The sequence below is a fragment of the Phocoena sinus genome, chromosome 1 (genome assembly GCF_008692025.1).
Source record: "Phocoena sinus isolate mPhoSin1 chromosome 1, mPhoSin1.pri, whole genome shotgun sequence".
In the NCBI taxonomy this organism is placed as follows: Eukaryota; Metazoa; Chordata; class Mammalia; order Artiodactyla; family Phocoenidae; genus Phocoena; species Phocoena sinus.
Genome location: NC_045763.1, coordinates 155,834,387 through 155,860,494, shown reverse-complemented (window position 1 = coordinate 155,860,494; position 26,108 = coordinate 155,834,387). Strand labels below are relative to the sequence as shown.

General features: G+C 39.7%; 1 protein-coding gene across 1 annotated transcript in view; it reads right to left on the bottom strand.

Annotated features, from left to right (window-relative positions):
- The window catches only part of KMO (kynurenine 3-monooxygenase), a 70,940-nt gene extending 45,046 nt beyond the window's left edge, over positions 1-25,894 (bottom strand). The window contains 1 exon segment of the mRNA XM_032638707.1: positions 25,820-25,894. Within this exon segment, the coding sequence (XP_032494598.1) occupies positions 25,820-25,894 (75 nt within the window).
- Positions 25,895-26,108: the final 214 nt, after the last annotated feature.

Below are 26,108 nucleotides of genomic sequence, written 5' to 3'. Positions count from 1 at the left end.
CTCTCTCTCTCATTCTCCACGTCCAATCCATTCCAAGTTCTGCCAATTCTACCCTGTAATGTTTCTCCATCTATCCATCTCTTTTCATTTTCACCATTCTGCTGCTAGTTATCATAATCATTGTGCTCGATTAATGTCAAGTTTCCTTTTTATTCTACCAGCATTCATCTGACTTCTTGACCATTGATTCTCCACAAGCAGCCATTTGGTGTAATAGTGAAACAGGTCATTTGAACGAAATCTTCTGCTAAGAGAAAAAGAAAGCCCAGGCAGGTGAACTTGGCATTTGGAGCCACACCTAGGGTTATCTACTCATTACAGGGGAGGCAAAGAATTTCAACAGAATTTTTGATAGATTCATGAAGTTAGAGGGACAAAATCTGGAGTTTAGGACGTGTACCCCAACCTCCTGTTAAGGAGGGTTTAATAAATGCCCAGGGAGGTTGATTGGAAGATGGCGGAAGAGTAAGACGCGGAGATCGCCTTCCTCCCCACGGATACACCAGAAATACATCTACACGTGGAACAACTCCTACAGAACACCTACTGAAGGCTGGCAGAAGACCTCAGACCTCCCAAAAGGCAAGAAACTCCCCACGTACCTGGGTAGGGCAAAAGAAAAAACAGAGACAAAAGAATAAGGACGGCACCTGCACCAGTGGGAGGGAGCTGTGAAGGAGGAAAAGTTTCCACACACTAGGAAGCCCCTCCGCGGGCGGAGACTGCGGGAGGCAGAGGGGGGAGCTTCGGGACCGCGGAGTAGTGCACAGCGACGGGTGCGGAGGGCAAAGCGGGGAGATTCCTGCACAGACGATCGGTGCCGACCGGCACTCACCAACCCGAGAGGCTTGTCTGCTCACCCGCCGGGGCGGGCGGGGCTGCGAGCTGAGGCTCGGGTTTCGGTTTTGGACAGAGCGCAGGGAGAGGACTGGGGTTGGCGGCTTGAACATAGCCTGAAGGGGTTAGTGCACCACGACTAGCCGGGAGGGAGTTCGGGGAAAAGCCTGCACCTGCCGAAGAGGCAAGAGACTTTTTCTTCCCTCTTTGTTTCCTGGTGCGCAGGGAGAGGGGTTTAAGAGCGCTGCTTAAAGGAACTCCAGAGATGGGCGCGAGCCGCGGCTAAAAGCGCGAACCCCAGAGACGGGCGCGAGACGCTAAGGCTGCTGCTGCCGCCACCAAGGGGCCTATGTGTGAGCACAGGTCACTCTCCACACACCTCTTCCGCGGAGCCTGTGCAGCCTGCCACTGCCAGGTTCCCGGGATCCAGGGACAACTTCCCCGGGAGAACGCACGGCGGGCCTCAGGCTGCTGCAACGTCACGCCGGCCTCTGCCGCAACGTCACGCCGCCTCTGCCGCTGCAGGCCCGCCCCGCACGCAGTGCCCCTCCTTCCCCCATCCCCCAACCCCCGGCCTGAGTGAGCTGGAGCCCTTGAATCAGCGGCTCCTTTAACCCCGTCCTGTCTGAGCAAAAAACAGACGCCCTCCAGCGACCTACACGCAGAGGCAGGGCCAAATCCAAAGCTGAGCTCCTGTGAGCTGTGAGAACAAAGAAGAGAAAGGGAAATCTCTCCCAGCAGCCACAGAAGCAGCAGATTAAAGCCCCACAATCAACTTGATATACCCTGCATCTGTGGAATACCTGAATAGACAAGGAATGATCCCAAATTGAAGAGGTGGAATTTAGGAGCGAAATCTATGATTTTTTTCCCCTTTTCCTCTTTTTGTGAATGTGTACGTGTATGCTTCTGTGTGAGATCTTGTCTGTATACTCTTGCTTCCACCATTTGTCCTAGGGCTCTATCCGTCCATGGTTTTTAAAAAATTTTTTTTTTCTTAATAAGTAATTTTAATTGTAATAACTTTATTATACTTTACCTTCGTTCTTTCTTTCTTTCTTTCCTTCCTTCCTTCCCTCCTTTAGACAACGAATCACCCCAAATTGAGGAGGTGGTCTCTGAGAGCAAGATTTATGATTTTTCCCCCTTTACCTCTTTTTGTGAAGGTGTATGTGTATGCTTCTGTGTAAGATTTTCTCTGTATAGCTTTGCTTCCAACATTTGTCCTAAGGTTCTATCCGTCCCTTTTTATTTTTCTAAATATTTTTTAATTCAATAACTATATTATACTTTATTTTATTTTTACTGTAACTTCTTTCTTTCTGTCTTTTTTCCTTCTTTCCCTCCTTCCTTCCTTCCTTCCTCCCTCCCTCCCTCCTTTCTTTCCTTCTTTGCTTCTTTCTTCCTTCCTTCCTTCCTTTCCTTCTTTCTTTCCTCATACTTCTACTAATTCTCTCTACTTTTTCTCCCTTTTATTCTGAGCCGTGTGGATGAAAGGCTCTTGGTGCTCCAGCCCAGAAGTCAGGGCTCTGCCTCTGAGGTAGGAGAGCCAACTTCAGGACACTGGTCAACAAGAGACCTCCCAGCTCCACATAATATTAAACAGTGCAAATCTCCCAGAGACCTCCTTCTTAACACCAGCACCCAGCTTCACTCAACGACCAGCAAGCCACAGTGCTGGACAACCTATGCCAAACAACTAGCAAAACAGGAACACAACCCCACCCATTAGCAGAGAGGCTGCCTAAAATCATAACAAGGCCACAGACACCCCAAAACACACCACCAGACGTGAACCTGCCCACTAGAGAGACAAGATCCAGCCTCATCCAGCACAACACAGGCACTAGTCCCCTCCACCAGGAAGCCTACACAACCCGCTGAAACAACCTTAGCCACTGGAGACAGACATCAAAAACAACGGGAACTACGAACGTGCAGCCTGCAAAAAGGAGACCCCAAACACAGTAAGATAAGCAAAATGAGAAGACAGAAAAACACACAGCAGATGAAGGAGCAAGATAAAAACCCACCAGACCTAACAAATGAAGAGGAAATAGGCAATCTACCTGAAAAAGAATTCAGAATAATGATAGTAAGGATGATCCGAAATCTTGGAAGTAGAATGGACAAAATGCAAGAAACAGTTAACAAGGACCTACAAGAACTAAAGATGAAACAAGCAACGATGAACAACGCAATAAATGAAATTAAAAGTACTCTAGATAGGATCAATAGCAGAATAACTGAGGCAGAAGAACGGATAAGTGACCTGGAAGATAAAGTAGTGGAAATAACTACTGCAGAGCAGAATAAAGAAAAAAGAATGAAAAGAACTGAGGACAGTCTCAGAGACCTCTGGGACAACATTAAACGCACCAACATTCGAATTATAGGGGTTCCAGAAGAAGAAGAGAAAAAGAAAGGGACTGAGAAAATATTTGAAGAGATTATAGTTGAAAACTTCCCTGATATGGGAAAGGAAATAGTTAATCAAGTCCAGGAAGCACAGAGAGTCCCATACAGGATAAATACAAGGAGAAATACGCCAAGACACATATTAATCAAACTGTCAAAAATTAAATACAAAGAAAGCATATTAAAAGCAGCAAGGGAAAAACAACAAATAACACACAAGGGAATCCCCATAAGGTTAACAGCTGATCTCTCAGCAGAAACCCTACAAGCCAGAAGGGAGTGGCAGGACATACTGAAAGTGATGAAGGAGAAAAACCTGCAACCAAGACTACTCTACCCAGCAAGGATCTCATTCACATTTGATGGAGAAATTAAAACCTTTACAGACAAGCAAAAGCTGAGAGAGTTCAGCACCACCAAACCAGCTTTACAACAAATGCTAAAGGAACTTCTCTAGACAAGAAACACGAGAGAAGGAAACGACCTATAATAACGAACCCAAAACAATATAGAAAATGGGAATAGGAACATACATATTGATAATTACCTTAAATGTAAATGGACTAAATGCTCCCACCAAAAGACACAGATTGGCTGAATGGATACAAAAACAAGACCCTTATATATGCTGTCTACAAGAGACCCACTTCAGACCTAGAGACACATACAGACTGAAAGTAAGGGGATGGAAAAAGATATTCCATGTAAATGGAAACCAAAAGAAAGCTGGAGTAGCAATTCTCATATCAGACAAAATAGACTTTAAAATAAGGACTATTAAAAGGGACAAAGAAGGACACTACATAATGATCAAGGGATCGATCCAAGAAGATATAACAATTGTAAATATTTATGCACCCAACATAGGAGCACCTCAATACATAAGGCAAATACTAACAGCCATAAAAGGGGAGATCGACAGTAACACATTCATAGTAGGGGACTTTAACACCCCACTTTCACCCATGGACAGATCATCCAAAATGAAAATAAATAAGGAAACACAAGCTTTAAATGATACATTAAACAAGATGGACTTAATTGATATTTATAGGACACTCCATCCAAAAACAACAGAATACAAAATTTTCTCAAGTGCTCATGGAACATTCTCCAGGATAAATCATATCTTGGGTCACAAATCAAGCCTTGGTAAATTTAAGAAAACTGAAATTGTATCAAGTATCTTTTCTGACCACAACGCCATGAGACTAGATATCAATTACAGGAAAACATCTGTAAAAAATACAAACACATGGAGGCTAAACGATACACTACTTAATAATGAAGTGATCACTGAAGAAATCAAAGAGGAAATAAAAAAATACCTAGAAACAAATGACAATGGAGACACAACGGCCCAAAACCTATGGGATGCAGCAAAAGCAGTTCTAAGGGGGAAGTTTATAGCAATACAAGCCCACCTTAAGAAGCAGGAAACATCTTGAATAAACAACCTAACCTTGCACCTCAAGCAATTAGAGAAAGAAGAACAAAAAAGCCCCAAAGCTAGCAGAAGGAAAGAAATCATAAAAATCAGATCAGAAATAAATGAAAAAGAAATGAAGGAAACGATAGCAAAGATCAATAAAACTAAAAGCTGGTTCTTTGAGAAGATAAACAAAATAGATAAACCACTAGCCAGACTCATCAAGAAAAAAAGGGAGAAGACTCAAATCAATAGAATTAGAAATGAGAAAGGAGAAATAACAACTGACACTGCAGAAATAAAAAAAATCATGAGAGATTACTACAAGCAACTCTATGCCAATAAAATGGACAATCTGGAAGAAATGGACAAATTCTTAGAAATGCACAACCTGCCAAGACTGAATCAGGAAGAAATAGAAAATATGAACAGACCAATCACAAGCACTGAAATTGAAACTGTGATTAAAAATCTTCCAACAAACAAAAGCCCAGGACCAGATGGCTTCACAGGTGAATTCTATCAAACGTTTAGAGAAGAGCTAACACCTATCCTTCTCAAACTCTTCCAAAATATAGCAGAGGGAGGAACACTCCCAAATTCCTTCTACGAGGCCACCATCACCTTGATACCAAAACCAGACAAGGATGTCACAAAGAAAGAAAACTACAGGACAATATCACTGATGAACATAGATGCAAAAATCCTCAACAAAATACTAGCAAACAGAATCCAACAGCACATTAAAAGGATCATACACCATGATCAAGTGGGGTTTATTCCAGGAATGCAAGGATTCTTCAATATACGCAAATCTATCAGTGTGATAAACCATATTAACAAATTGAAGGAGAAAAACCATATGATCATCTCAATAGATGCAGAGAAAGCTTTCGACAAAATTCAACACCCATTTATGATAAAAACCCTCCAGAAAGTAGGCATAGAGGGAACTTTCCTCAACATAATAAAGGCCATATATGACAAGCCCACAGCAAACATCATCCTCAATGGTGAAAAACTGAAAGCATTTCCACTAAGATCAGGAACAAGACAAGGTTGCCCACTCTCACCACTCTTATTCAACCTAGTTTTGGAAGTTTTAGCCACAGCAATCAGAGAAGAAAAGGAAATAAAAGGAATCCAAATCGGAAAAGAAGAAATAAAGCTGTCACTGTTTGCAGATGACATGATACTATACATAGAGAATCCTAAAGATGCTACCAGAAAACTACTAGAGCTAATCAATGAATTTGGTAAAGTAGCAGGATACAAAATTAATGCACAGAAATCTCTGGCATTCCTATATACTAATGATGAAAAATCTGAAAGTGAAATCAAGAAAACACTCCCATTTACCATTGCTACAAAAAGAATAAAATATCTAGGAATAAACCTACCTAAGGAGATGAAAGACCTGTATGCAGAAAATTATAAGGCACTGATGAAAGAAATTAAAGATGATACAAATAGATGGAGAGATATACCATGTTCTTGGATGGGAAGAATCAACATTGTGAAAATGACTCTACTACCCAAAGCAATCTACAGATTCAATGCAATCCCTATCAAACTACCACTGGCATTTTTCACAGAACTAGAACAAAAAATTTCGCAATTTGTATGGAAACACAAAAGACCCCGAATAGCCAAAGCAATCTTGAGAACGAAAAAGGAGCTGGAGAAATCAGGCTCCCTGACTTCAGACTATACTACAAAGCAACAGTAATCAAGACAGTATGGTACTGGCACAAAAACAGAAAGATAGATCAGTGGAACAGGATAGAAAGCCCAGAGATAAACCCACGCACATATGGACACCTTATCTTTGATAAAGGAGGCAGGAATGTACAGTGGAGAAAGGACAGCCTCTTCAATAAATGGTGCTGGGAAAACTGGACAGGTACATGTAAAAGTATGAGATTAGATCACTCCTTAACACCATACACAAAAATAAGCTCAAAATGGATTAAAGACCTAAATGTAAGGCCAAAAACTATCAAACTCTTAGAGGAAAACATAGGAAGAACACTCTATGACATAAATCACAGCAAGATCCTTTCTGACCCACCTCCTAGAGTAATGGAAATAAAAACAAAAATAAACAAATGGGACCTAATGAAACTTCAAAGCTTTTGCACAGCAAAGGAAACCATAACCAAGAGCAAAAGACAACCCTCAGAATGGGAGAAAACATTTGCAAATGAAGCAACTGACAAAGGATTAATCTCCAAAATTTACAAGCAGCTCATGCAGCTCAATAACAAAAAAACAAACAACCCCATCCAAAAATGGGCAGAAGACCTAAATAGACATTTCTCCAAAGAAGATATACAGAATGCCAACAAACACATGAAAGAATGCTCAACATCATTAATGATTAGAGAAATGCAAATCAAAACTACAATGAGATATCACCTCACACCAGTCAGAATGGCCATCATCAAAAAATCTAGAAACAATAAATGCTGGAGAGGGTGTGGAGAAAAGGGGACACTCTTGCACTGCTGGTGGGAATGTGAATTGGTTCAGCCACTATGGAGAACAGTATGGAGGTTCCTTAAAAAACTACAAATAGAATTACCATATGACCCAGCAATCCCACTACTGGGCATATACCCTGAGAAAACCAAAATTCAAAAAGAGTCATGTACCAAAATGTTCATTGCAGCTCTATTTACAATAGCCCGGAGATGGAAACAACCTAAGCGCCCATCATCGGATGAATGGATAAAGAAGATGTGGCACATATACACAATGGAATATTACTCAGCCTTAAAAAGAAATGAAATTGAGCTATTTGTAATGAGATGGATAGACCTAGAGTCTGTCATACAGAGTGAAGTAAGTCAGAAAGAAAAAGGCAAATACCGTATGCTAACACATATATATGGAATTTAAGGGGAAAAAATGTCATGAAGAACCTAGGGGTAAGACAGGAATAAAGACGCAGACCTACTGGAGAACGGACTTGAGGATATGGGGAGGGGGAAGGGTGAGTTTTGACAGGGCGAGAGAGAGTCATGGACATATACACACTAACAAACGTAGTAAGGTAGATAGCTGGGGGGAAGCAGCCGCAAGGCACAGGGATATTAGCTCGGTGCTTTGTGACAGCCTGGAGGGGTGGGATGGGGAGAGTGGGAGGGAGGGAGACGCAAGAGGGAAGACATATGGGAACATATGTATATGTATAGCTGATTCACTTTGTTATAAAGCAGAAACTAACACACCATTGTAAAGCAATTATACCCCAATAAAGATGTTTAAAAATAAAATAAAATAAAATAAATGCCCAGGCTTTGGGTTAGGAACCTAAACAGGTATATCTTAGAAGTAGGGTAAACTGGAAATAAATCAATGATCAAAAGGACCAAAGTAGGCTTAGGAATCATGTCTAGCCCTGATTGGATTATGTTCATCTGGGATTGTTGGTAACCACAGCCACCTGACAGAAGTAAACATAATCTTCTCAGAGAAAAATGACATCATTGTAGGCCTAAGATTTTCTCCATAATATTTTTACATTGTGGAGATCACATCACTGTTCTGCCCCAGCTTTGCTAGCCTTCTTTCAGCTGCTTGTACTCAACATGCTCTCCCTCACCAAAAGATTTCTGTGGCTAACAATCTTCTTCTCTTTCCTCTTTTTCTAGTAAATGCCCATTCATTCTCAGGTCTCCACTCAGCTTTACTTCCTTAAGGAAGCCTTCCTCAGCCACTCTACCTCAAACCCCTTCTTATGAGTTCTCATAGTGCTACAGACTTTTCCTTTGAGAAATGTTAAGGGTTGAATTGTGACACCCCCAAATTCATATGATGAAGTCTTAACCCCAGTAACTCAGTGTGACCTTATTTGGAGACAAGGTATTTACAGAAGTAATTAAGTTAAAATGGGGTCACTAGGGTGCCCCCAAATCCAATATGATGGGAGTCCTTATAAAAAGGGTGATTTGGATACTGAAACACTCATAGAGGGAAGATGATGTGAAGAGACACAGGGAGAAGACGTCCATCTACAAGCCAAGGAGAGAGACCCGGAACAGATCTTTCTCTCACATCCCTCAGAAGGAGCCAACCCTCCTGACATCTTGATTTTAGGCTTCTAGCCTCCAGAACTGTGAAACAATAAATATTTATTTTTTAAACCACTTGTTTGTGGTATTCTGTTACAGCAGCCCTAGGAAACTAATACAAAGTGCTTATCACAATTGAAAGTTTACATCCTTAGGGTGATTCTGTAATCAATATCTGCCTATCCCACTAAGCTGTTTTTGCTCACCATTTTATCCCTGCCCAAAACCATTGTGTTTGCAACATAATCAGTACCTGATCAATATTTGTTGAATGTATAAATGAATGGTAGAGATTACATTTTAAAATAAAATTTGTAACCAAACCAAACCAAATTATATTGAGCGTCTGTTATGCATGATTTAATCTGCTAGATTTTAGGGATCTAAAGATTGTCAAGCTAAGTACTCAGGCCCACTGACACCTAATTTAGTTCAGGTGTCAATCTAGTTCAATCTAGTTTAACCTAGTTCAAGAAGAGAAAAACATATAAACGAATCAATGTTTAGTAGATTTTATATAAAAATTTTGCAGATCCCCCACAGTATCTGGATTTCATATATGGGTTGGTTAAAAAAATATATAATAAATTTAATCATAAAACATTTATATATAATTTTTAAATAATAATATGTTTTAGTCATATAATTTTATTCCATTTACCCAATGTTTCGTGCATATATATTGAGATACCTTTCCCTGCAAAATAATTCTCAGCCCAGAGGTGGAAATCAATGTTAAAAGAAAGAAAAAAAAAGGACTAAAGGAAATCTTACAGAACATACAAGAAAGGGATTAATTTTGCCTTAAGGGATCTAGCAGATTGTATTTTTCAAAGATGGTCATAACAATACCTCTTCTGTTATTTGATCTCAACACTCCTTCAGCAAGAAGTGGAGTTTATTTCTTCACTTTCTTGAATCCAGGAGGGCCTGTGATAGCCTTGATCAATAAAATGCAGTAGAAGCGACACCTGAGCCATTTCCAGGCATAGTCCTTAGCTGGCCTGGAAGCTTCTGCTTCCTGCCTTTTGGAAGCCAGTGATCATATAAGAAGAGTACCTATCTGGAGGCTGTTATGTGTGAGAAACCCAAGACACATGGACAGTACCCATGCAGTTGCTCTCGTTAAGAGCCTCAGCTGAGCATTTCACTCATCAACAGCCAACACAAACTGCCAGCCATGGGAGTGCGCCATCTTGGACATGCAGCTTAGTCAAGCCTTCAGATGACTGCAGCCCCAGGTACATGGCAGAACACGCACAGAACTGTGAGGCGTAATAATAGACTATTGTTTTAGGCCACTAATTTTTGGGGTAGTTTGTTACACAGCAATAGATAGCCAGAACAAAGGGATTGGTAAAAGCTTACTGGAGAAGACTATGTTTCAGTTGAGTTGAAGAATGAAACTATTTTGACATGTAGAGAAGAAGCAAATTGATAAAGAGTATGAATCCTTTGGAATTTTAAAAACAACTTTCAAGAGATATAGAAAAATAATTATTTGAAAAATATTTATTGATTCCTAAGTATTACAAGAATCTTTGTTAGGCATTAAAAGTGATCCAAAGATAATACATAATGGCTGCCCCAAGGGAGTTCACAGTCTTGGCTGGATCTTCATTTTTTCAAATATTATTCACATATTTATTTAGCACATATATATTGATTTTTTTCCTATGTGCCAGCTCTGTGCTAGATGCTAAGGATACAACCAAGAGCAAGATATATCTAGATCTCTCAAGGGGATTACAGTCGATTATAACACAGTGATAAATAGCATGGTGGGGGAAGTACAGCTATGAGAGTACGGAGAAAGGACCCTTAACCCAAATGTAGGGTTACAGAGTAAGATAGGGTATGACTTCTCAGAAAAAAATGAAATCTAACCTGAGACTGAAAGATTGAGCAGGAGTCAGCCAAATAAGTGGGGGTGGGTCAGGAGGAAGAGGGTTCTAAGTAGAAGGAACACATGATAAAGGTTAAAAATAATACTAGAAAGAATAAAACAGAAATCCAATTAAAGAAACAATAATAATAGTGTACAAACCCAATAAGAAGTTGTTATGTATCATTCATTCATTGCTCTAACTCATTTAATCTTCTCTGCAGCCATATGAAGTAGATACTTTATTATCTTGTTTTACAGATATGGAAATTGAGGTACAGAGAAGTTAAGTGGCTCACCTAAGGTAACACAGCTAGTGAGTGCTGGAGTTGGTATCAAGATTCAAATGGATCCAATCTGTCTCCAGAACACAGGCTCTTAATCAATAAAGTAGAAGTATGGGTGAATAGCATACAGTTGAAGATTGAGACCATGAATTAAGAGTGGCCCCAAGATTTGAGGTTTTGTTATATTTTTTTCATTGTAGCACTGAACAGCTTGGATTCTATGGAGAGGAAGAAAACCACTGGAATAAAGCAGAGTGGGATCCATCCATTTGGATGGAATAGAAAGCAAGGAGTTGAAGTATTATTTGGATTGATGAACAGTAACAAGTTGGATGGGATGAAAGGAAAACAGAGAGGACTGATAAATGGGGGGAGTCGGAGTTCCCTGTGAAGAATAGATGTAGGAGAAGCAACTGAATGAGAGAGCTAGTAAGTTAGGAGGCTTTGAACAGAGAGTCCTAAATCCAACACTATTATCGTAGATGAGGCACTTCTGTGGAATGACAAGGTCGAGGTCCAAGATGTGGTCATGGGACTTGGAGACTGAAGTACGGTGGAGGTGGAAGGGATTGAAAGCACAGAATTCTAGGAACTAACAGGCTAGGGAATTGGTTGGGTCAGCAATGTAAACTTTGATAGTCACTCAGTGTGATGTCAAGGCCGGGGTATAGAAAAAAGATTATGAAGTCTTCAATGTTGGGTAGAAGTGGCCTAGAGGTTGATTGATGACAACAATGAGGGGACAGAGGTGATATAAGTAGTATAAGTAACCTCAAATGATTTGCACATAAAAATGGAGAGAGGGCTGGAAGTTTCGGTGCAGAGTAAGGGTACCATGGCAACTCCCAATCTTGAGATACTTGAGCTGTGGGAGAAGGTTGCAAGAGAGCTGCTGTCCTCAGGTTTAAGCTAAGGCCAGGAGTCTGAGGGGAAATGCAATAAGTAAAGCGAAAACACTGGAAATTTTGCCTACCAAAAAACAGATCCAGTGGGCTCTGTGGAAGATTTTGGAAGGGAAGGGAGAAAAGAGAAGTTCAGCAGGGAGACAGGAATCACAGATATGGATGAGGGTACACCTGCGAGGACACACTTAACTAGAGGAGCTCTGAGATGTGAGGCTGCTGGGTTCTCAGCAGCCCCCAGTGGATGTGGGGATTAAGGAGAGGGGCTTGCACCTGGGCAGTGTTTAGGGGACCTATTAGTAAAATTGTAGGCACAGGAGGACCTGAGTCTTCTTCTACTATTTACTCCACATGAGTTTTTTTTTCCTCCGCTCCAAGGCAACTTAGCATCTAAGCACTTAGATATTCTTTTTCTTAATAATCTGATGGTTCAGGGCTTGTGTCTCCTCTCACCACGGATACTGCAGCCACCTAAATTTCTTCATGTTATTCAATTTCTGTAGACTGTGATGGTTATTTTGTAGTCAGTCCCTATTTAAACCATTAAGTGTGTGGAAAGTTAAAAAATTTAATTTTGCAAAGCAATTCACATATTTAATATCCTGAAAGGCCAACCAAGAAATCCATGTTGAATTATTTTGTTAAATAAATATACCAGAGGTAAGGGGTGGTAAGTAGGCAGAACATAGAGGATTTTTAGGACATTGAAAATACTCTGTATGATACCCTAATTTTATACATTTATCCAAACCCAGAGAATGTACAACACCAAGAGTGAACAAGGTAAACTATGAAATTTGAGTGATAATGATGTATCAATGTAGGTTCATCAACTGCAACAAATATACCATTCTGGTGGGGGTGGTTGATAATGGGGCCAGAGGTATATGGGAAATCTCTGTATTCCCCTTAATTTTGCTGTGAACCTTAAACTGTTCTCAAAAATACAGTCATAATAAGTAAGTAAGGACTTCCCTGGTGGTCCAGTGGTGAAGAATCTGCCTGCCAATGCAGGGGACACAGGTTCGATCCCTGGGCCAGGAAGATCCCACATGCTGCAGGGCAACTAAGCCCACGCACCACAACTACTGAAGCCTGCGCCCTCTAGAGTCCGTGCTCCGCAACAAGAGAAGCCACCACAATGAGAAGCCCGAGAGCCGCAACAAAGAGTAGCCCTCACTCACCGCAACTGGAGATAGCCCGTGCGCAGCAACGAAGAGCCAGTGCAGCCAAACAAAAAAAAAGTAAGTAAATAAATAAATAAGCAAACCATTTTTTCCTGTGTAGCCACTACTTAAATTGAGAACACATTACTTGCTAACATTTGGTGTGTCTGAAGAGATCATTACAAATTGCTTCCCTCTTAATCCCTCAGTCTGAAGTGACTTCACCTTGTATTGTCATCATTTTCTCATCAGTGATCAAGCTATCTCAGCTGACAGTATGACTTGGTGTTTGGCATAAAAAACTGTGTGTCTTAATATCTTTTTCATGCCTTTCTTCACACCTTTCCAGCAAGGCCCTGGACTCTTGTGTTTCACTAATCACAGCTCCTTTGATCTTCTTTTTTTTTTTTCTCGGTACGCGGGCCTCTCACTGTTGTGGCCTCTCCCATTGTGGAGCACAGGCTCCAGACGCGCAGGCTCAGTGGCCATGGCTCATGGACCCAGCCGCTCCGTGGCATGTGGGATCTTCCCGGACCGGGGCACGAACCCGTGTCCCCTGCATCGGTAGGCGGACTCTCAACCACTGCGCCACCAGGGAAGCCCTCCTTTGATCTTCTTAATTCCCTTTTTTCCTCCCCTGATTTCTTCCAGCTTATGAAAAGTTGCCTGCCTATCTTCCTTTCACGTGTGTGTTAAAGAATATCTAGTAAGGGCAATAGTAGTAAGTTGTATCAAGGAAAAGAAAAACTGTAAGCAAACTAAAGTTCATACAATAAAATAAATTTCTTCCAAAGGCTAAATTGCTCTATAACATTAGGGAAAAAAACAGAAAGGCTAGATAGAATAAGTCTCACTGAAGGAAAAGAGAAAGGTTTGTGAAACTCCTCTTTCTTTCACAGTATTATAATCATAACTGCTTCTTTTATGTTTGTGGAAAGCAGGACAGGGGAAGGATATTGATCAGGAGACCAACTGGGTCAGGAAAGTTGGAATGAGGCTAGAGGAAGTACTTTAGAAATGAGTTTTTCTTACTGGGAAAACAGACCAGGGAGAAGGACAGTAGGATACACAAGCCACGATCTAAACAATGAAAGATCAGTGAACCTAATATAGGGAAATGGTGTAACCGAGCAGGACCCTTTAGGGCCTTCCCAGGGCATGCCCTTCCGCCATGTCCTCTGCTTTAGCTGTTCTCTGAAGTACATAGATAATAGTATCTGATGCACATTTCCTGAGTTGTTTTACAGATGTGAACCCCTCCCCCCCACCAAATGGAAGGTTAACTACTTGGTGACCATGAGCACATAGCCCCCACAACTCCTGAAGCCTATGGATTGATAATGTTAACCCCTGTGACACTGCTCTGTTACCTCACTATCAACGAACCAGAGAATTATGCATGAGCTGATCACATACCCTGCGATACCCACCCCTCACCTGGCCTTTAAAAATGCTTTGCTGAAACCCTTCAGGGAGTTCTGGGTTTTCTGGGCACGAGCCACCGTCTCCTGGCATGACCCTGCAATAAATCTTCTTCTGCTCCAAACTCCAACATTTTGGTTCGTTTGGCCTCACTGTGTGTCAGGCAGACGAACTTGCCTTTGGTGACAATGACAGAAAAGTGGAGAAACTGAGACTCAGAAGCAAAAACTCCATTCATCTGTTTCCTGGGAATTCAACTTGAATTATAGAGTAAATGAGCTGTAACAAATGACGTACAAACAAGAGTCTCAGTGACTGGGTTCAGAACAGGCTCAGTTCCAAGCCAATGGTGGGCCAATGGTCTACTTTCATGGGTTTGTTATGTTACTTTTCTTTGACCAAAATTTGATTCCAGGATCTTGGGAGATGAAGCTGACTCAGGTGGAGATTCTCCTTCAATCCTTTCTAAGGTTGGAAGTGTTGATCCCTACCTCTCTAACACTTCTTGTGTTTACCAATTGAGCATGTATAAATGGTTCCTCATGAGGTAGAAGGAAAAGAAGGAACCTCAGGTGCTATGGACACAATAGGGTTAAATATAATCTTGGTTCATGAAAATATCAAGGGCTAGAGAGGATGAGGGCCAATAGGATCTCTTATGCATTGCTTGCAATGATCTCAAGTTGAGTATTCACATAACTGACAAATCAGCAATTCCTCTTCAAGGCATATACCCAAAAGAAACTCCAGGAGACACATGCCAGGATATCCAGAGCCACAGTTTTCATAACTAAAAATAAACAAAATACTGGAAGCAGCCTAAATAGCCATCACAGAGGTATGGACAAATAAATTATGGTATATTTACACAATAAAATACTACAATATGAATGTATTAGTAACACTACAAGTAAAAAGAACATGTCCCAGATGACTTCATACTGCGTGATGCTCATATAATAAAGACAACCACAACTAAACCACAGATACATGTATATAACAATTTTTAGAAGTATATATTTTATAGAATTTTTTTTTTTTTTGCAGTACATGGGCCTCTTAATGTTGTGGCCTCTCCCATTGCAGAGCACAGGCTCCGGACGCGCAGGCCCAGCAGCCACGGCCCACGGGCCCAGCCGCTCCACGGCACGTGGGATCCTCCCGGACCAGGGCACGAACCCGCGCCCCCCGCATTGGCAGGCGGACTCTCAACCACTGTGCCACCAGGGAAGCACCAGAAGTATATATTTTTAGGAGCATATTATTTATGTGTGTATATATATATGATCAGCATATATCATATATACATAAAACTTTTATATGTATGAAATCAAGAGAATGATAAACACGAGATTCAGGCCCATGTAATGGGTGGGAGAGAAGCTCAGAGGCTGTTATAAGTCATTCAATGTATCAATTCCAGGTTAAGTGGTGAGTTCAAAAGTACTGCTGCTTATTATTATTAATAAACACACAAAAGAATAAATAAAAATGCCTTCTCCAAGACCAGTCATAATAAGGTGTCCAATTCTGTATAACTAAGGTTTGAATAAAATTAAAAGAAAAAATATTGGTAGATGTTACATAAATTCAACTAGAAGGATTAGTAACATGGATAATAAAGTACTTTTCAGACTCTAACTTTATTTCTCCTTCTTACTTTGTGTAAAATGCACTTAATCAGGAATGAAATGCCTTCTTTAGTTGTTACACAGGCAAAAAGGCTAGCAAAACATAAAGATATAAATGCAAAGGAAAATGTGTGTACATCATTCTGAGCACACCACAAACTCTCGGTTAGGGCACAGCTGGTTCCTGTAAATCAATAGGGGAGGAGGGTGGTGAGAGGAGAGAAGAAACTAGGCAGGGTTAGACTCCTGGGAGCAATCAGCAGTTTTCATGCCAGTTCTTAGAGTTAAGCCTGGACAGAGCTAAGACAGTTCTATTAATGACATGGACAATTATGAAAAATCTCTATATTTCTTTTGAAACACCAATAGTCCACAATAGTAAACAGTTTCGATCATAAAATAACTTGTAAATTAAATGTTTTATTAACAACTGGTCTAGCCTGTTTGCTTAAACAGAGCTCTGATGAGATTCCTGGGTTATGTAATTATGGATTTACCCAATTTATTGTTCTTCCATTTCTCTACTTCCTCTTTTCTTACTTCCTTCTTTAAAGGTCATGTGCTTTGACTCACCCTGGCCCATTATATTGATGCCTAACTTACCAATTTAAAAGATAATTTGAAAATTTCTTTTATATAAATGTGAGTGAGATAAGCTTCTCAGCATTCAGCAGGTGTGGCTTTTTGTAATAGGATTCATTAACTTTCTGCTGATTCCCATGTGACCTCTTCAGCAATGATTGTTCAAGTGTCCAATGATCATGAGAAAACTGTACCTTTTAATTTATAAATGCTGACTTTGACAGGAAGAGGCAAAATGATTATAAACATGTCATACCTTTTATGCCTTTTAATATAATGTGTTTGAAATTAATCTGATAATATAATGTTAAACATGTGTCAACTATGTTGACACATAGTGTCAACATAATGAAGCATATAAAACTCTCCCTAAGAGTCACAGAGTTTGTTTGTTTATGAGTCTGTCACCAAACAGGCTTTAGTAAAGTCTGTTACTACCTCCTACTCATGAAACTATAGCTTGATCTCTGAAGAATTTGATCTTTGAACACAGCAATGTAATGAGAAGAACAAGACTGTTAACTGTACTTACTCTGAAATAAGCAAATAAAAGTGTCTTCAGGGACTTCCCTGGTGGTCCAGTGGGTACGACTCTGAGCTCCCAAAGCAGGGGGCCTGTGTTCGATCCCTGGTTGGGGAACTAGATCCCACATGCATGCCTCAACTAAGAGTTTGCATGCCACAACTAAGAAGTCCACATGCTGCAACTAAAAATCGCACGTGCCGCAACTAAAGATCCCACATGCCGCAACAAAACATCCCATGTGCCACAACGAAGATCCCTCATGCCACAGCTAAGACCCAGCGCAGCCTAAATAAATAAATAATGAATAAATGTATTTTTAAAAAAGGTCTTCATACTTTGTAACAATTCCATCTGCTAGAATTGTGTATGTTATGCCATTACCCTTCACTGGGACTACTACAAGTTTTCTAATAACTCTCCCTCCCCACCAGTCTCTACCTATTTAAGCCATACTTCCACCAGAGCTAGTTATCTTCTAAAACAGAAATCAAATGATGCATTTTCTTTCTTAAAATCCTTTAATGGCTCCTTAGGAAAAAGTCCCAAATTTTCAACATGGCATAAAAGACTTTTATATGGGAACCCAGCCTCTCTCTCCAGCTCATTTTTTGCTATTCCCTTGTACTATCTGTAAGAGGTATACCAAAGTCACTGTATATTTCCTGAATATACCATGTACTTTTATACTTATGTGCCTTTGAATCTAATGTTCCCTTTGCCTGGACTATTTTTTTCTGCTTTAGCCTTCATTCAAGACTCATGTCCTCTGTGCAATTTCTCTCAGTATCTCTCCTACTCCAAAAGACTTGTCTTTTCTTCTTTAATTCCATGGATGTATATATATGTGTGTGTGTGTGTTTGTGTGTGTGTGTGTGTGTGTGTATGTGTGTTTTAACATCTCTCATAATTAACTAAATTATTTATTTACATTCCTGTCTGACTTTCCCACCAGGCTGTGAGTGCCCAGGGAATAATGATATGTGGTGTATGGCTTATACTTTATCAATCTTTCTATTTCTGGTACAGACCTGATACTTAGTAAAAAACTTAACATTTTTCAAAAAAAAATTAGAAAATACAGATAAACATGAAGAAAAATGTAATCTCCTACAATCTTACCATCAGGGAGAACCGGTGTTAAGATTTTCTATGTATGTAAAGCAAACGATATTTCTTTTAAAAATGGTAGCAGGATATATATTTTATTTCATAATTTCCTTTAAAAAATGAATTGTATACTGTGAATATATTTCCAAGTCATAAAATATTTTAAATCATAATACTTGATAGTTGCATTACATTTCATTGTATGCAATGCCCTTATATTTGTACATTTGAGTTATTTTAATTTTTTAGGATTATAAATGATTGCATGGTGCTCACTGAGTTCTTTTGATAAAATCACAGTAATGAAATGGTCCATCAAAGCACAAGTCTTAGTGGCAGGGACCAAACTCTCAGAAACTTCTGAGATCTATACCCTCTTTCTGTCTGCCCCATTGGTTCTTAGGCCTTAGTACCAGGGAGGAATGGAATAAATATAACAGGGTAACAAGAAAGGAGGGAGAAGAAAATCTGAGATAAGTGGAGGAGATGATTTTGATTGCCTGGAGTGTGGGAGGAGTTTGCTGTATTTTCTTTGGTTTTGTTTTTGGAATAGCTGCAAAGTACATGAAAGAGATTGAGAGTGAGTGAGATTTTTAGAAGGTTTTGTTACAGGTTTTGAACATACTCCAGATTTGGTGTTTTGGGGAGACCACGTTAAAGATTCTAATGCTTTTAATTCCCCTCAGGTTGAAGGATGATCGTTCCTCTAAATGCAGTGCCTCGCTGAGGCTGACTTCGAGAGAGCTGATGCTGCTTTCCGCAATTCCCCCCTATTTTTAAGACAATCAGCATGTATTTTTTCAAATTGTCTTCCAGAAAAAAGTACCAATTTAGATTATCATCAACAGTGGAGGAGTGCTCTTTTCTCTTTGAGTAGACAGATAGATAAATAGGTGGATGGATAGATGTTTATGGACAGATGGACAAACAGAGTATTTCGGAACCAATGAAAAGGAAAGCAAAACACATTCCTTGCAGGGAGTTAATAATACTTTGATCTGTCTAGAGTTACTGGTTTCATTCCAGGTACTGCTCATCAGGTAGCAAATGAAATAAACTCTGAGCAAGGAATTCTGTTTTATGTAGGTGAGAACAGGATTTATGAGGCACCTTAGAAGTCCATCAGGATAGCAAAACAAAAAAAAAATCTCAAAATGTTAGTCTGGTGTGTAAGAGAAATATAGATACTTGAGCGAGATAGCTGAAAGAAAACTTGTTCGGTGGGAGGAAATGAAGCACAAGCAAAATTACAAAAGAGATTGGGGAAAGCTGGTAGAGTGAGATGAAAACTTGTCCCTAGCCATTGAGCAACCGCAGGATGAGGTCTGTGGTCACAAAAAAAATCCACTCTACTTCTGTTTGTAGAAGTTGCTAGATATCAGGGCAGTAATAAAGGTTTTTCATACACACATTTTAGTGCCTGAAGAGCAGAAAATAAGAGTGGAGTGAATAGAGTTTTGTTTATTTTAATATTAATAGAACAATAATAATAATAAAGGTAATTAAGTTATTTACATGGTTTGTCTCATCAATATTTGCATAAAATAAAAAGTAGACACTTGAACCAACTATATATAGACCTATATATGGAATTATATATAGACCTTGACCAAAGATTATGAAACATTTGATGGTTTATATGTGTCTAGAATATTTATTTTATAGAAAGTAAAAATTCTGGGTGACATTTGATTTCTGTTTTTACGAAGACTACATTGAGAACAAAGCTAGCGATCTGGGAGTGAGGAAGTATGAAAAAGAAGCAGCATAATGGTAGAATTAAAAGACCTAGGGACCGGCACATATATACAATGGAATATTTCTCAGCCATGAAAGAAACGAAACTGAGTTATTTGTAGTGAGGTGGATGGATCTAGAGACTGTCATACAGAGTGAAGTAAGTCAGAAAGAGAAAAACAAATACCGTATGCTAACAAATACCGTATGGAATCTAAAAAAAAAAAAAGATGGTCCTGAAGAACCTAGGGGCAGGATAGGAATAAAGACGCAGACGTAGAGAATGGACTTGAGGACACGGGGAGCAGTAAGTATAAGCTGGAGAGAAGTGAGAGAGAGGCATGGACTTATATACACTACCAAATGTAAAATAGATAGCTAGTGGGAAGCAGCTGCATAGCACAGGGGGATCAGCTCGGGGCTTTGTGACCTCCTAGAGGGGTGGGATAGGGAGGGTGGGAGGGAAATGCAAGAGGGAGGGGATATGGGGATATCTGTATACATATAGCTGATTCACTTTGTTATATGGCAGAAACTAACACAACATTGTAAAGCAATTATACTCCAATAAAGATGTTAATAAATAAATAAATAATAAAAATAAAACAAGTAGAAAGAAAAAAAAGATCTAGGGACCTAGTTTTAGCCCATGATGAAGCAAGCAAGATGCAGAGAGGGTAAGATTTCTTGGGCTTCCAGCTGGTTGCAGCCTCTCCTCCTCCTCTGCACTGTCTTCTGCTCTTTCTGTCCAGCTGAGCTGAGTAAAGAGTGAGCTCTGAGGGGAAAGATCCTAGGGAGAAAGGGCAGAAAGCACCATCTAGAGCCAATTTGGTATCAGGACTATATTGAGCCTATAAATCTGTGACAGAATTATCATCTATAGAAGTGAGACACAACCTGTCATAGAATCAAGGTCAAGCAGCTTCAAAGGCAATGACTTGAATACTAGGGGAGAGGGCACAATTAATAACAGTGAGTCATAAAATGCACAAGTCTCCTTACCCTGATGTTTTGAATGACTTTACCCTCTAAATAGCTCTTAATGGAGAAGTTTGCTGGGTCAAACATAGGGAGAATGGAGTGGGGTTGCTTGTCAGCAGGGGAGACAAAAGAAATGCTTCAATATTGCCCTAAAATACATCTTCAAAGTGTGTGCCAGAACAATGCACACATACTCCAACAGAAGGCTGCAGCTAAGGCTGGAATGCTTAATAGTCTTTTCAGCCAAAACTCTTAAACTTCAGCCAAAAAGTGAGGGCTCAGTAGCTGTAGTTGTCACTGAAATCTCTGGTCATTTTCATCATACCTGTAAACGTTGAAAATAGTCACCTCAGAAGCAGCATTTCTGAATACCAAGGATCTGAATACCTACGTATCTTAAGGACACATGTGCAGGATAGATGGCCTTTCTTTTGACTTCTCTGGCTTGTCACTTTGGGAAGAAAACACACCTCACTCTAACACAAAGTAAGGCAGCTGGTGTGGCAGTTTTTTCCGCTAGGTCAACTTGTTAGAATTGGAAAACTGTAAAACTCCTTCCAGCCTGAAAAGTAGAGATTGTTTTTCAAATTAGTCCTTCAAAGGACTGCTTTCCTTATTATTCCATTCTGATGAAAAATATTGTCTTTCTTTTAATTGCCCATAACTTCTAAGAGCATGATCTCCCATTTTGTTCTGAAAGCAAACTCATGCACACAAAATATTTTAGTGTGTTTGACAGTATAAGGCACTGGGATAACCTTCATAAAAGGAAAGGGAGCAGGACCCAAAGATAAGAAAATCTTTAGACTCATGAAGTTAAAAACCTTCTATGGGGAATACACTCTGCATATCTATAACTTTCACAGAATGCAGTCTGTGAGAAAGGCAAGCAAAGCTCTGTGTGTGTTGCAGGGGAAGGGGAGGTAATCACCATTGCAGGGGAAGGGGTTGGGAGCAGTGTTTCCCACGAGAAGGAAGATAACTAAGCCAATACAGTCATTTTGCTAAATATCCAGATTAATGCTCTTGAAAAACTGTTTTAACATCTTTTTCCACTCTTCAATAGCTCAACTTTCACCAATTTATGACCATGGTTTACAGTTTCTTTCACCTTTAGTTGCTGAGTAAGATCTTTCATTGATCTATTGGCTCCTTCTGACCTTTTGAACTTGACATTTCTTCGAAGAACAGAAATCAACTGGTTAATCACAGAATCAGATGATCACTATACTAGAGCAAAGACAAATTCTAAGGGTAATCTTTCACTAGACAAGGCACCATTGGGAAAAAAATACGTTCACTATATTCTTTGGACTTCTGAGTAAAGGTTCTCAGCTCCGTTGCATTTTTTCCCCTGGGGCCCAGAGAGAGTCTTTAATGTAGTAGACAGTATAAAGGATTAGGATCAGTCCATGGGGAGGAAGAGTATGGGAAAGGTGGGGGAAAAAATGCAAGGGGGCTTCCCTGGTGGAGCAGTGGTTGAGAGTCCGCCTGCCGATGCAGGGGACACGGGTTCGTGCCCCGGTCCGGGAAGATCCCACATGCCGCGGAGCGGCTAGGCCCGTGAGCCATGGCCACTGAACCTGCGCGTCCGGAGCCTGTGCTCCGCAACAGGAGAGGCCGCAACAGTGAGATGCAAGGAAGTAGATGGGTAAGAAAATAATTTTGTCCTTTATGTATTGAATTTAACCTTCTTGAATTGCTCTATTTAATCAATGTTTTTTTTTCGTAATTTCCTCAATATTCAGACTTCCATCCAATATGAAATTTCTTTTACCTTCATATCATTAAGAAGAGTTTTTCATTCCCCTCATTCATTCATCCATCAAATACTAACTAAATAATGACATTAAGCAATGTTAGGCATGGTTCCAGCCATAAGAGTATATATCCTAGTTGGAGTAGATAGTTAATAAAGAGTTTACCTTTATTTACCAAAAACAAATAAAGTGTATAAGTTCAGATACTGATAAATAATACAAAAAAACAAAAACAGGGAAAAGATGAGGCCAGGCAGGTAGACAGGCTCAGTTCCTGTAGGGCCTTTGGTAAAGAGTTTGGATTTTATTTTTTTTGTAATGGGAAACCACTGGAAGGTTTTAAGCAAACAGTGATAATTCTCATACTAATGATTTAAAAGTGGCTGCTGTGTAACTGCCTGTGGATAAGAGTAGAAGCTGGGAGACCACTTAGGAGGAAATCAGGACTATGGATGAAGGATGATGGTGGCCTGGACTAGGATGTTAGCAATGGCCAGAATTGAAATATATCTTGGATATAGAGCCACCAAGGCTTACTGGTAGAGTGAAAGAGGAATGGGGTTTGCATAAAATGAAAAAAAGAACATGATTCCTAGGTATGGACCTGAGCAATAAGGTAAATAGAATTCCTTTGCAGAGGAATTTTAGTTGCTTGTTAATACACGTGTATTAATTCATGTCTTCTATTTTCTAGCACATGTATGTATGCATGCACAGATAATGACATGTTTACATGATGAAGAGTTCAAGTGTTATTCGGGGAGAAATCTGTGGATGATACCCACATTTTTATGCCTTCCAAAATCATATATCCAATCACATATTTGTTATTTCCCCTTGGACTTCTAAGACATTTTAAGATATATCACTGCTGCCACCCTAGTCCAAGTCTTGGACAAACACAACAGCCTCTTAACTGGTGTATCTGGTCTTCTTACAATTTTCCCAACTCTTCTCTACATAACAGCCTAAGGAATCTTAAAATCGCAGCTTGCTTTCCTACCTAAAATCTTCCAATGGTTTTCCATCGTGTCTAGGATAAAATCTGTCTTCCTTGCCCTCTAAGATCCTAGGATCTCTGGCTATTTCATTCTCCCCAGCCTCAGCAGCTACTCTTCTCCACTCTCATTCTTTCTGCCTTTCTGTCTGCTCCAAGAAAGTGCCCAGCCCATTGTCTATCGCCTCAGTGTTTCTCTTCGGACAGTCGTTCATCTACCCAATATGCTCTTTCTGTAGCCCTTCGCATGGTTCCTTCCTTCTCATTATTCAGGTCATATGCCTCCCCCTCAGAAAGGCTGCCCCTGAGCACACTCTAAATGGACACCCATTAAGACACTACCGCATTACCCTGCTTGCATTTCTTTCATGGTGCTTAGGTCTCACCGAATTTATTTATTCGTTTTCTTCTCCATTGTCTTTCTCCTCCCTGAATGTTCACCACTGTATCCCTAGTACCTAAAATAATGTTAGCACATAGCTGGCACCCAATAAGATTTTGTTGAATACATGAATTCTCCTTTTATGTAAAATTTAGAAAGGAAAAAACTGGACTGAAGCCTGGTATGAAGTAATAAGAAATGACGACACATGTCACATGTATTGGCCAACATGGCATGTGGTAGCCTTCCTTAGCATTTTGAAATTTAGAACCAGAAAAGTTAGAACTGTCGTCGTACTTTGGGGAAAACACAAGAAAGAAGGCAAAACAAAAGTCAGAATTAGTACAAACTGTATAATTCTATGTGCGATATAAAATATACTGATCTATATACAACCCAGAACAGTGTCTGGCACATATTAGGCCCTTAATAAATTTTTGTTGAGTAAATGAATGAATGAGCTAAAGGCCTGCAAATCATTAGACCAAAAGCAAAACCAAAATGATTAAACTTTAACTAATTGGGATATTTTTACTCCAAAATAGGAGTTCTGCTAAGGGAGGGGAAATACAGTTCAGCTGAGGCAGTCCCACGTTAAGCAGAGCTAGCTTTCATATAATAATGACAGAGCAGAGGAGAGCCCCCTCCTACATCTTGCTAAATGTGGGCCATCTCAGCCCCTTCATCTCACCGGCTCTGTGAGAGAGGAGGCCTAACTTCACCACCCTAGGACCAGCTCCACTGCGCCAGCTAAATAAGGTGACTAAACAGGTTTTACTCCCAAGTACTCAGATAACTAGTGAACATTCAACATGATAGTTTTGCATTAACTTCATGTTTCTTGACCCTTTTATTCTTATTAGACAGTATAAACTGAGTTATTAACCAAAGTGGGGCAAATGTTTTGATTAAAATGACTATTTACACTAATAATCTGTTTTTAAAGAGTAGCCAATTTGGGGATTAATCAAATTCAATTTGCTTTATTTTCTATTTTTAAAAATGCTGTACTGAAAAAGCAGGGGAAAACAGACATTTGTATTTAATGGAAATAAAATCGCTTTTCTAGAAAAGAGCAAACTAAACTAATACCACATTTTAAAAGGTGTATTTAAATATCAGAAAAGTTTCAAAAGAAAGTGAACAATCCTTACAAATGATTAGTAATAATCATTAAAATACGTGAAATAGGTAAGGAAGATTAGAGGTACAAACTTCCACTTACAAGATAAATGAACTGTACATCGTGGGGAATATAGTCAATAATTATATAGTATCTCTGTATGACAACAAACGTGGTCAAAAAGTACAAACTTACAGTTATAATGTAAATAAGCACTAAGGGTGTAATGTACAACATGTAATTAATACTGCTATATATTATATATGAAAGTTAAGAAAGTAAATCCTAAGAGTTCTCATCACAGGAGAAGATCTTTTTCTTTTATTTTGTATCTGTATGAGATGAGGGATAATGTTCACTAAACTTATTGCAGCAATCATCTCATGATGTATATAAGTCAAATCATTATGCCGTACACTTTAAACTTATACAGTGTTGTATGTCAATTATACCTCAATAAAACTGGAAGAAAAAAATTAAAGAAGTTAATCTCTGATAAACAAATAAAAAAGAGTAATGATAATTAATATAATACTGCTAACAGGAATAATATATCCAAAGAGATTCTTACCAAGCCACCACCAATGACAGCTATAGTTTTCCTTTGAATATCAGAAGAATCCATCACTGCCAAAGTGGTTTCCATAATTTTTGCTGGTCTTGTCACGGAGAAGACTGTCTCCTGCACACTGATTTCCTCCGGTCTTTACTCTGCCCAAAGCCCTGCATTTGTGAGCCAGCAGCATTATTTGAGCAAGGCTAATCTTCCTTGAACTTAGAAGGTAGCATTTAACCCGTTAGTTGCCCAAAGGACAATCAGCTCAACTTTAGGAAAAAAGGGAATTCATTGCAATAATCAA